The 12,872-nt window shown below is 36.9% G+C and overlaps 1 protein-coding gene across 3 annotated transcripts in view; it reads right to left on the bottom strand.

The window, feature by feature from the left end:
- The window catches only part of TTC29 (tetratricopeptide repeat domain 29), a 241,490-nt gene that overhangs the window by 88,710 nt on the left and 139,908 nt on the right, over positions 1-12,872 (bottom strand). For all 3 annotated transcript variants that reach the window (XM_047856371.1, XM_047856370.1, XM_047856372.1), the window contains one exon: positions 2,895-3,018. In XM_047856371.1, coding sequence (XP_047712327.1) covers positions 2,895-3,018 — 124 coding nt within the window. The remainder of the gene's footprint in view (positions 1-2,894; positions 3,019-12,872) is intronic.

Genomic DNA, 12,872 nt, shown 5'->3' with positions numbered 1-12,872 from the left:
TCTAATAAGCCCACTTTGTTATATGTTTTCAAATCATACTCTTGGTAATGATTTAACAATTCAGATTCAGCCTGAGAAGTTATCAGTAGATTTTCTGACTTGAGGAAGTATCTGCGAAGAATCACAGTAATGCAAAAAAATTGAGTACAACATTAACAATTTTAGTAACAAAGCAAGTTTTGTTCAGAAGTCTGTCATGCCATTAAACTGTTATAGTATTGTGTACTTAATATCATACTATTTTTCAGTGACCATTTATTTTTTTTAAATTTTTTTTAACATTTATTTATTTTTGAGACAGAGAGAGACAGAGCATGAACGGGGGAGGGGCAGAGAGAGAGGGAGACACAGAATCAGAAGCAGGATCCAGGCTCTGAGCCATCAGCCCAGAGCCCGACGCGGGGCTCGAACTCACGGACCGTGAGATCGTGACCTGAGCTGAAGTCGGACGCTCAACCGACTGAGCCATCCAGGCGCCCCTTCAGTGACCATTTATTACATTAAAATGTAAGTAATCATTAAGGTGCATGAACCAACTTGTATATTTGAAGGCATGCATACTTGAAGATAGCATGAATACCTGGAATCCTCCAAATTTTATATTAGATTGGGATAAACTGGGGATAAACTGGTAAGAAAATTAACTTTTGGTAGTTGACACAGCCTTTGGACATTATTCATGTTTCTTGCCTTTAAGATATTAGACTCTTCTTTAAGAATTAAAAACCAGAGAATACGATGAGATACAAACTCTTGGCAAAAAAGCTTAAAAATGCAAATATAAAAATTACCTCTTAGAAAGGTTTATTGTTTCATTTTCCTTAGGCTTTCTGCAATTAGGAAAATACAGGCAGATGCTTAGTATTTGTGCCATACCAAAACACTGAGTTCTGAGTATTGTTTGGTAGAAGAGTAAAGCAATTTGCATTTTTTGCATTTCTTTTTTAAAGAACAACCCTGTTAAAAAGTAAGACTATGTATAATTAGGAATACCAATTCTGCTACTACAGCATGAGCTCCCACTAGGCTGTCAGCCTCGCAAGGGCATAAGCCTTGTCTGTTTTTCACCACAGTATCCCGAAAAGTAAACAAAAGCACGTGCAAGATCCAGGAGAGAGGAGTCACCAGAGTAGCGTAGTGCCACAGAGATGGGGCAGCAGAATGGGGACACAGTGGAGAGAAGGACCTGGGGGAACACCTGCGGAGGCACAAAGAAAGAGGGGAAACGAAGTGGGGGGGAGATCAGAGAGAGAGGACCACTGAGTTGAGAGCAAGACCAGAACGACAGGGGCAGGAGAGAAGGGCAAGGTGTGTAGGGGAGGAGGAAAGAAGGTAGAGGGTGAGAGTCAAGAGAAAAAGGGGGGTTTAAAGATAGTGAGTAATAGGAGAGAGAGGAAGCAAATGAACCAGGGCTAGCAAGAGAGAGGGGTGTACAAAGAAATCAGGTTCCCTGTTTGAAAGCGTGTTTCCCATAGCAGGGACTAAAGACAGTAGTTTCATTCATTCAAATTAATTTCAAACTCTATTTCCTTAAAAAAGAGCTTAAATAATTCTGAAATCATCAAAGTAAATTATATGGCAAATAAAAGACTGTAGTGGTGAAGAGTATAGGTTTGAATACCACTGCCACCTAGAAACACGGAGACCTAGGGTAGGTTATTTAAACCCTCTAAGCCTTGGGAAAAGGGGAATTGTATGATACCACATAAAGGTGTAGAGAGTAATAATGGCTTATATAGCTGGCACTGGCTTCCCCTGCCAGATGCTATTCTAATTGCTTTACATTTATTAACTCAGTACTCACTGCAACCTTACGAGGTGAGAAAATTGAGGCACCTAGAAGGTAAGTAACTTGTCCTAGGTCACAGATCTTATAAGTGAAAGAACTAGGCTTTTAACCAGTTTGGTCTCAGAATTAGTGCTTTAAATCACGACATAAACCACCTCTCAAAAAAATTAAGAAAAGGTGTATAAACATTAAGAATGAATGAAACTACCCTCAAAAATGATAGATCCTATTCATTATCAAAACAGCAATTATAACTAGAGAAAAAAAGCCTCTTTTATACTGCTTCTTAAAGAAAAATCTAGTTAATAAAATACAAAGTCATGAGAACATAAATCAAAAGATCAATGCATTATGACCAATGCATTATACTAGTAATGACCTCTTGAATAGGATACTTTTAATTTTAGACTTTCTCTTGTTTCTCTTTTCTTTCACATAACCAATCTGATGCTAGAATTCCATATTTCCTTCAGAATTACTCTTGGGATTGTGCTTTCTTCTCCTGAGGGACCTAGGAGGGGCATCACAGCTGGATTAATAAAATGAGAATTTGGAGCAAGGAGATGAATGTTAGTGTCAGTAGATAAAAGCCAACCATTATAATGATATTCTTTGAATTGAAATGTTTTAATTGCTCTTCAAATCCAAAACCACTTAGAATCTTCACTGGCTGTGAAGATATGAATCACTTTTAGCAGCTTGTGGTGACTGTGCCCAAGATGGCTCTCAGGTCCTAGAAGAAGAGGAAGGAACTGTCTTGTACATTAACTAGGCCCTGTAGTCCTGAGGTCATTCTGCATAACATATTATGGGAAGGGGAGAGTCAAATGGGAATAGAATTTTAAAACTCTGCAAATTTCTACCTGTACAAAAGAAACAGGGGCACCTGGGTAGCTCAACTGGTTAAGTGTCTAACTTTGGCTCAGGTCACGATCTCTGGTTGGTGAGTTCGAGCCTCACATTGGGATGTCTATTGTCAGCACAGAGTCCGCTTCATATCCTCTGTCCTTCCTCTCTCTCTGCCCCACTCCCTGCTCATGCACATGCACGCTCTCTCTCTCTCAAATAATAATAATAATAATAATAATAATAAACACATACTCACTTTTTCATTATAGATGTCCCCAAGCATTGTACTTGCTCTCACGACATCTAGGCTTTGAAAATTATTTCTTGCAATTTCCACAACTTTTTTCAAGTATTTAATTGCTTCTGGCATCTTTCCCTGGCTAGAATAAATAAAATAGGAAACTATTGGAGAATCATCTCATTTAACATCACACTAAAGAGAAAATATTTTGTGTCTCTGCTTTAGAAAGTGCAAGATGATTCAGGATAAAAAAGTGTGAAGTACAAAATTAAAAAAATACGTGGCCTGTCTTTGTTGGAGTATACAGTGAGTTAAAACTTAAACCTTTAAACTTTCAACTGTTGCTGGTGGGATTGTAAAATGGTGCACCTGCTTTGAAAAACAGGTTGGCAGGTCCTCAAAAATTTTAATATACAGTTACCCTATGATCCAGCAATTTCACTCCTATGTGTATACCCAAAAGAAATAAAATATATGTCCACACAAAAACTTGTACACAAATGTTCATAGCAGCATTATTTATAGTAGCCAAAAAGTGGAAACAACCTCAAGGTCTATCAATTGAATGGATAAGCAAAATGTGGTATATCCATACAATGGAATATTTTTCTGCCATAGGAAGGAATGAAGTAGTTTAGTGACACATGCCATAACATGGATCACCCTTGAAAACATTTTAATGAAAGAAGCCAGTCACAAAAAATACAGTGTATGATTCCATTTACATAAAATGCCCAGAACAGGAAAATCCAAAGAAACAGAAAGTAGGTTAGTGGTTACCAGAGGCTGGTGAGAAGGAGAATATAGATAGTGGCTGCTAAGGGATATGGGGTTGCTTTTTGGACTGGCAACCATGATCTGAATTAAATTGTGGTGATAGTTGTACAACTCTGTGAATATATTAAAACCTACTGAATTGTAGACTTTAAAGGGTGAATATGGTATATGAATTATATCTCAATAAAGCTATCATTAAACAAAAAGATAAAACCTTTGAAAACATTGAGATTTTCCATACTACTTTGTAAATGAAGCCAGTCCTTTATGGGGAGGCAATACCTACTGGAGGCATTAGAACAAATATGATGAAAATGGAGTATTCAGAAATCCCTCAACCAGGACTCTAAAGAATGAAAGATAGAGACAGACCCAGTTGGAAGGGCCTGGCTTCTGAAAGGCATGGTACAATCATGGGCAAACTGCAAGCATTTTTATAAGTAAGAAATGAGATTTCATTGTGATATACCACTGGGATTTTGGAGACAGTTACAGCAGCTCAAATTACCAAAACTAACTAAAACAAGTTTGGATTTTTTTTTCTTTCATAAAGAATTGAAAAGATTTTAAAGATCATTTAAAATCATCATTTTAAGGATTTCAATGAATTATATTAAGAAACCGTTATTATATGAATTCTGCTCTAATTTTACAAATCTGAGTCCCAAATGATCATCAGTTTTTCATGACCTGAATACCACTTCAAGGATATATAAAAATCTTAGTTTTATATGAGTAAGAGCTAAACATAAAGGAGAGAGAAGAGTGGAAAGACTCTAAAAATCTCTCTAAAGGAGATAATTATTTGAAATTTGAAAGCCAATCTAAGGAGACAAGCTCTTTTAGGAGCCAGTGGTAGTCATGTCCTATGTGAAGAATGCTTGGGGGCCCATTGAGAGAGGTACATTCTCATAAGGGTGAATGAGATCTAAGAACTAAGATAAAAAATATTTGAGCAACCAAAGAGACAGTAATTTTTGAAAACATCTATATCCAAGATATAATATGCTGTGACTGATTTTGTAGAGGTGATTGAAGCCGAAGTCCAGCTCAAGGGACATTGAACTGCCAATTCAGGGACATGCCATTAAGAATTAAAATGCTAAAGGGGCGCCTGGGTGGCGCAGTCGGTTAAGCGTCCGACTTCAGCCAGGTCACGATCTCGCGGTCTGTGAGTTCGAGCCCCACGTCGGGCTCTGGGCTGATGGCTCAGAGCCTGGAGCCTGTTTCCGATTCTGTGTCTCCCTCTCTCTCTGCCCCTCCCCCGTTCATGCTCTGTCTCTCTCTGTCCCAAAAATAAATAAACGTTGGAAAAAAAAAATTAAAAAAAAAAAAGAATTAAAATGCTATGGACAAAAGCAGGAAGTGATTTCAAATAATGGCTCCAAATTAAGTATGCTGAAGAAATTCAGTATCTGCTGAATCTCTGGATTTTTTTTTTTTTTGCCAATTCCTAACACAGAATAATGAATCTAAGATTATATGAAATTCTATTGTTAAATCATATCAGAACTATTGAAATTTTTTATTACTGTGACAACATCCAGAATTTAGAGACTTTATTTTATTTTAAAGTTTATTTATTTTTGAGAGAAAGAGAGTGCACGCATGAGCAGGGGAAAGGCACAGAGAAAGGGAGATAGGAGACAGAGAATCCCAAGCAGGCTCAGTGCTGTCAGTGCAGTGCCCCATGCAGGGCTCAAACTCTTGGACTGCGAGATCATGACCTGAGCCAAAATCAAGAGTCAGGTGCTTAACTGACTGAGCCACCCAGGTACCCCCAGAATTTAGAGATTTTAAAATAACAGAAAACCTATAAGTGTGTTCCTCAATTAAGTATAATAAAAGAAAAACTCTTCTGAATGTTTCTGAATCCCTAGAATCTCCTTTTGCAGCTCCCAGTGAACATCTATGCCATGTCTCAATAATTCGTAAGACGAAATTCTGAAATGTAGAGGTTGTTTTGAAATCGAGCTGCTCCCTGCATGGGCATTTCTCAGTTTAGACTTTAAGAATTTACTCATAGGAGCTCTGGATGGAAAGAATGGTATGGTAATGAATGTGGCATATACAGAAATTTTGCCACAAACTTTTAAATTATTGCCATTAAAGAAAAATTTAGCAATATTTCATTGATTCTAAAACACACATTTTCCCATGCTCTAACATTTCTGAAATCAGGATGTCTTACAACAGGTAGGCATCTAATAATCACTGTCAGATCAGTAGCAGTCAGGTCATAGTTGGTGCTGCAGAATGGACTAGGCTTATATTCCTGGACATGACCCAACAATTGCAATGCCTTGATCCTTCTATGAACAACTATTTTAGATAATTTCAGACAGGAATCTGAGGACTGGTTGTTTTCTAAAACACCTTTCTGAAATCTTCTAAAAGTCAAGAAAGTGCTAACTTCAAAATGGGCAAAATGAATGTCCATGACTTGGAAAAAATTACTGGAGATGATACTGGAACATTATTTTTAAAAGGGCTAGAGTACCAATGTTCTTGATGACACAAAAGATGATATGTTTGGGAAAAAAAAATAATGACAGTTCTGATTTAAAAGTGATTCAGAAAAATTGGACTTGGAACAGAAAGATGTTTGAGGAGTGTAATAAATTTGTTTTGTTTGTATTTTTCCATGAATGCTTAAGATTAATGACAAAAATGTCTGCATGTGAGACTAAAATAGCTCTTTTATTAAGTATAAAATCAAAATTCTAAGCATGAGTGGTATTATGTTACAGTTTAGTTAGAATATCTTTTTGGTAGTACATAAGGTGCATCTTCCAATAGAAACAATCTTATATTCAGTGAAATCTAAAAATAAAGCTACTTCAGTATAATGGACTAGGGTAGTTCATTGGCTAGTACGTTCTTGCTTAAAATTTTCTAGGAAGTTTAGTTTCAAGTCTACAATGTGTTTCAACACTTGTATACACTATGCAACGATCACCACCACAAGTCTAGTCACCATAAAAAAGTTACAAAAAATGTTTTTTCTTTTGATGAGCACTTTTGTAAGAGTCACTCTTCCCTGGCAACCTTCAAAATGCTCAGTACCATCGGTTATAGTCACCCTGATGCTTACCATATCCCCATGACTTATTCACTTCACAACTGGAAGTCTGTACCTCCTGACCCCGTTCACCTATTACACCACCCCTGTTCCCTCTTCTCCCTGGCAACCACCAGTCTGCTTATTAGTTTCATTTTGTTTTGTTTTATTCATTCAGTTTGTTTTTCAGATTCTGCATTAGTGACAGTGTAAGTATTTATTTTTCTCTGCTGGACTTATTTCACTTAGCTTAATACTCTTAAAATCTATCCATGTTGTCACAAACGGCAAGGTTTTGTTCTTTTTTACGATGGAGTAGAATTCCACCATATACACTGTGTGTATATATTATATCTTATAGTATACTGTAAGTATATATATATATATATATATATACACTTAAGTATATATAAATATATAAGTATATATATATACTTTATACTAAGTATAAATATATATATAAGTATATATATACTATAAGATATATACTATATCTTATTCCTTCATCCATTGATGGCCACTTAGGTTGTTTCCATGTCTCAGCAACTATAAATAATGCTACAGTGAGCATAGGGGTGCATATATCTTTTCAAGTTAGTGTTTTCATTTTCTCGAGATAAATATCTAGAAATAGAATAGATGGATCATACAGTAGTTCTACTTTCAATTTTTTGAGGAACCTTCATACTGTTTTCCATAGCGGCTGCACCAATTTGTATTCCTACCAGCAGTGCACAAGGGTTCCCCTCTCCATGCCCTTGCCAACATTTGTTTCTTGTCTTTTTAATAATAGCCATTCTAACAGGTGTGAAGTGACACCTGATTGAGGTTCTGATTTGCATTTCTCTGATGATTAGTGATGCTGAGCATATTTTCATGGCCCTGTTGTCTATGTGTATGTCTTCTTTGGAAAAATGTCTATTCAGATCCTTTGCTCACTTCTTAACTAGATTGTTGTTGTTTTTTCTATTTTGAGTAATATGAGTTCTTTATATTTTGGACATTAACCTCTTTTCAGATATATGACTTGCAAATATTGTCTCTAATTCAGTAGATTGCCTTTACATTTTATTGATCATTTCCTTTGCTGTGCAGAAGAAACTTTTTAGTTTGATGTAGTCCCACTTATTTACCTTTGCTTTCATGCTTTTGTTTTTGGAGTCAGATCAAAACAACACCACCACCACCAACAACAACAACAACCCCACCAAGACATATGTCAAAGAGCTTACTACTTACCTCCTCAGAGTTTAATGATTTCAGGTCTTATATTGTCTTTAATTCATTTGGAGTTAATTTTTTGTGAATGGTAACTAGGTTCCGTCTTTTGCACATGGTTGTCCAGTTCTCCCACACCATTTATTAAAGAAACTGTCCTTTCCCCATTGTATATTCTTGACCCTTTGGTGTAAATTAATTGGTCATATATATATGGGTTTATTTCTGGACTCTATTTGGTTCTGTTGATCTATGTGTCTGTTTTTATGCCAATACCATACTGTTTTGATTATTATAGATTTATAATATAGTTTGAAATAAGGGAGCATGATAACTTTCTCATGATTGCTTTGACTATTCAGGTTCTTTTGTGGTTCAATATACATTTTAGGATTGTTCTATTCTATGGAAAATGCCATTAGGATTTTGACAGGGATTACACTACATCTGTAGATTGCTTTGGATAGTATGGACATTTTAACAATATTAATTTTTCCAATCCATGAACACAGAATATCTTTCCATTTATTTGTGTTTACTTCAGTTTATCAGTGTCTTACAGTTTTCAGTGTATGGGTCTTTCACCTCCTTGGTTAAATTTATTCTTAGGTATTTTATTCTTTTTGATGTCAGTGTAGATGGGATTATTTTCTTAACTACTCTTTCTGATAGACTGTTGTTCATGTATAGAAATGCAACAAATTTTTGTGTGTTGATTTGTACTGAGAAAATTTACTGAATTCATTTATTAGTTCTAACAGTTTTTTGGTGCAGTCTTGAGGGTTTTCTATATATATGAAGTTATGTCGTCTGCAAATAGTGGGAGTTTTACCTCTTTTTCCAATTTGGAGAACTTTATTTCTTTTTCTTGCCCAATTTCTAGGACTTCTAACACTATGTTGAATAAAAGTGGTGGGAGTGGGCATCCTTGTCTTTTTCCCCGTTTTAGAGGAAAAGCTTCCAGATTTTCACCATTGAGTATAATATTAGCTGTGGGCTTGTCACATATAGTCTTTACTATGTTGAGGTTCATTCCCTCTATACTCACTTCCTTTGGAGTGTTATCTAAATGGATGTTGAATTTTGTCAGATGTTTTTTTCTGCCACTATTGAGATGATCATATGATTTTACCATTCATTTTGTTAATGTGGTGTATCACATTCACTTTTTTGATTTCTTGTTTAATTTCTCCTCTCATTGGGCCACTGGTTGTTCAGTAGCATGTTGTTTTATTGCTACACATTTGTGATTTTTCTGTTTTTTTCCCCTGTAATTGATTTCTGGTTTCATACCATTGTAGTCAGAAAAGATGCTTTATTTGATTTCAATCCTCTTAAATTTATTGAGACTTGTTTTGTACTCTAAAGCATGATCTGTTGTGAAGAATATTCCCTGTGCACTTGAGAAGAATGTGTATTCTGCTGCCTTTTATGGAATGTTCTGTATATATCTATTATGTCCAACTGGTCTAAAGTGTCATTTAAGGCTGATGTTTCCTTATTGATTTTCTGTCTGAATGATCTATCTATTGATGTAAGTGAGGCAATAAAGTCCCCTACTTTTGTTGTAGTGCTGTCAATTTCTCCCTTTTGGTCTGTTAATATTTGCTTTATATATTTAGGTGCATAAATATTTACAAATGTTATATCTTCTTGTTGGATTGACCCCTTTATCATTATATAATTAGTTCTTTGTCTTTTATTACAGTCTCTTTTAAGCCTATTTTGTAAGCATAACTACCCCAGCCTTCTTTTGCTTTCCATTTGTATGAAACATCTTTTTTATCCCTTCACTTTCAGTCTGTGTGTATCCTTACATCTAAAGTTAGTCTCTTGTAGACAACATGTAGATGGGTCTTGTTTTGTTTTGTTTTGTTTTTATCCATTTTGTCACACTTTGTGTTTTGGTTGTATAAGTTAGCCCATTTATATCTAAAGTAATTATTCATAGGTATGTGTTTATTGCCATTTTGTTAACTGTTTTCTGGCTGCTTTGTAATTCCTCTGTGTTCCTGTCTTTTTCTCTTGATCTCTTCCCTTATGGTTTGATGACTTTCTTTAGTGTTATTCTTAGATTCCTTTCTTATTATCTTTTGTGTATTTACTATCGGTTTTTGCTTTGTGGTTACCATGAGGGGCACATATAATAGCCTGTGTATATAACAGCTTGTTTTAAGTTGATGGCAACTAAAACTAAAACTACACTTTTCCTCCCCCCCCCATGTCTAATGTTTTTGATGTCACATTTTACATCTTTTTATTTTTGCATTCTTAAGAGATTATTGTAGTTATTTTAACTAGTCTTGTTTTTTTTAGAGATAGAGAATGAGACAGACCACAGGGAAGGGGCAGAGAGAGATGGGGAGAAAGAATCCCAAGCAGGCTCCATGGTGAGCATGGGGCTCGATCCCATGACTGTGAGATCATGACTTGAACCAAAATCAAGAGTCAGATCCTTAGACACCCCTTAACTAGTTTTGTCTTTTAAAATTTTTAACATTTATTTATTATTGAGAGACAGAGAGAAACAGAGCATGAGCATGGAAGGGACAGAGAGGGGAGACACAGAATCCAAAGCAGGCTCCAGGCTCTGAGCTGTCAGCACGGAGCCCAACGCGGGGCTCGAACCCACAAACCACAAGATCATGACCTGAGTTGAAGTTGGACGCTTAACCAACTAAGCCACCCAGGCCCCTAGTTTTGTCTTTTAACCTTTATATGAGTTTTATCAGTGACTAACTCATTACCTTTACTACATATTTACCTTTACCAGTGAGATTTATACTTTAATATGTTCACTTGTTACTAATTAATGCCTTTTTTTCAGGTTAAAGTAGTCCCTTTAACATTTCTAGTAAAGCCAGTTTATGATAGTGAATTTCTCTAGCTTTTGCTTGTCTGGAAACTTTTTGATCTCTCCTTCAATTCAGAATTATAACCTTGCTGGGTGAAGCATTTTTGGCCGGAACTTTTTCCCTTTCAGCACAATTGAATATATTGTTTGCCTCCCTTCTCACCTGCAAAGTTTCTGCTGAAAAATCTACTGGTAGTCTTTTGGGGTTTCTCTTGTTTCCCAAGTTGAAAAAACAACTTGTAGGGGCGCCTGGGTGGCGCAGTCGGTTGAGCGTCCGACTTCAGCCAGGTCACGATCTCGCAGTCTGTGAGTTCGAGCCCCGCGTCGGGCTCTGGGCTGATGGCTCAGAGCCTGGAGCCTGTTTCGATTCTGTGTCTCCCTCTCTCTCTGCCCCTCCCCCGTTCATGCTTTGTCTCTCTCTGTCCCAAAAATAAATAAACGCTGAAAAAAAAATTAGAAAAAACAACTTGTTTTTCTCTTACTCCTTTTAAAATTTTCTCTTTAACTTTTGATATTTCAATTATAATGTGTCTTGGTGTGAATTTTTTGGTATCATCTTATTTGAATCTGTCTAGGATTCCTGGATATAGATGTCTGTTTTTTCCCCATGTTAGGTAAGTTTTCAGCAGTTATTTCTTCAAATGAGTTTTCTCCCACTTTATCTCTCTTTTCTCCTTTTGGGACTCTTACATTATAACTGTTATTCTGTTTGTTGTCTCCATGGTCTTCTAAGCTATCTTTTACTTTTGAAAATTCTTCCTTCTTTTTGCTGCTCTATTTGGGTGAGTTCTACTGCCCTGTCTTCTAGATCACTTATCCTTTCCTCTGCTTCATCTAGTCTGATGCTGAACCACTCTAGTTTATTTTACACTTCAGTTATTGTATTCTTTGGCCCTGTGACTTTTGTTTCCTCCTGTGCTTTCTTGTATTTTCTATCTCTTTGTGAAGTTTCCCACTGTGTTCATCCATTCTTCTCCCAAGTCATTGAGTGTCTTAATTACCACTGCTTTTAATTCTTTTAATAAGTAAATTACTTATTTCTATTTCACTGAATTTTTTTCTGAGGTTTTATCATGCTCACTCATTTGGATCATTGTCCTCTAGAGGTTTTCTCAGTTTTCTTGAGACTCTGTTTCTATGTACTAGGTGAAACACTACCTCTCTCAGCCTTGAAGGACTGGCCTTGTATAGGAAATGAACGTTGTTGGTCAATGTTGTCCTAACTGAGAGAGATCTCAGTCAGCACCTAGTTTCAGACTTATTGGAAGCCAGACACTCAGGCAGCACCTTTAGAGTACTCAAATATATATAGTCCTGTGGGGCTATCATTATAAACCATGCTGGCCTTCAGACCAGATGGCCTGGAGGTGTTCCCTGGTAACAGTAGCAAAACTTGGGGCTTCAGGTAAGTGTATAAGCTCCTTTCCATGAGGCACCAGTCCCCTGTAGCAAGGCACAAAGGATGGAATGAACAAAGATGCCCCCACCTCCCCCATGTCTACATTCCCCGAGAGTACCTCTGTGGCCTCTAGGTAGGTGGCAAACTTGAAGTCTGCCCCTCAGCCTTAAGTTCCAGAACAAGTAAGTATGCCTCTTTCCCAGAAAGACTGGGAGTATGTTTCAGTCTTCTGTCTCTGTAGTGCTGTGGATGTTAGCCTGCCAAGAACTGTCTCTCTGTTACAGTCCCATGTGTTCCAGAAATGCAGGCCTCTCTCCTCTGGCTATCAGAGCCAGATGATTGGAGCATCTCCTACGTATGCTGTATGTGCCCAACAGTTTTAGCAAAGAAGCAGGAGAGCACAGGACCAGGGCACACTTGCTGGAGCTATCAAGGTAGAGAGAGAGTGAAAAAAAATGGCATCCTACCAGTGCCTCTGCTCCTGGAGAAAGTCCTATAGGCCTTTGCCCCTCTAGCATATGCTTTAAGATGAGCAAACTTCACATATAATCTATAAACTTTTCAGACTGCAACTTTTGTGCTGGTCCCTGGGGTAAGTAAGTTGCATTCAAGCTCTTTAAGAGAAGTACTATAGTTCCCTATAGCTCTTTCGGTTTCCTGGATGTGAGCCTCATTGTTTTTCAA

This window comes from Prionailurus viverrinus, chromosome B1 (assembly GCF_022837055.1).
Source record: "Prionailurus viverrinus isolate Anna chromosome B1, UM_Priviv_1.0, whole genome shotgun sequence".
In the NCBI taxonomy this organism is placed as follows: Eukaryota; Metazoa; Chordata; class Mammalia; order Carnivora; family Felidae; genus Prionailurus; species Prionailurus viverrinus.
Note: the sequence above shows the minus strand (reverse complement) of the source record. Positions and strands in the feature narration are given on the sequence as shown.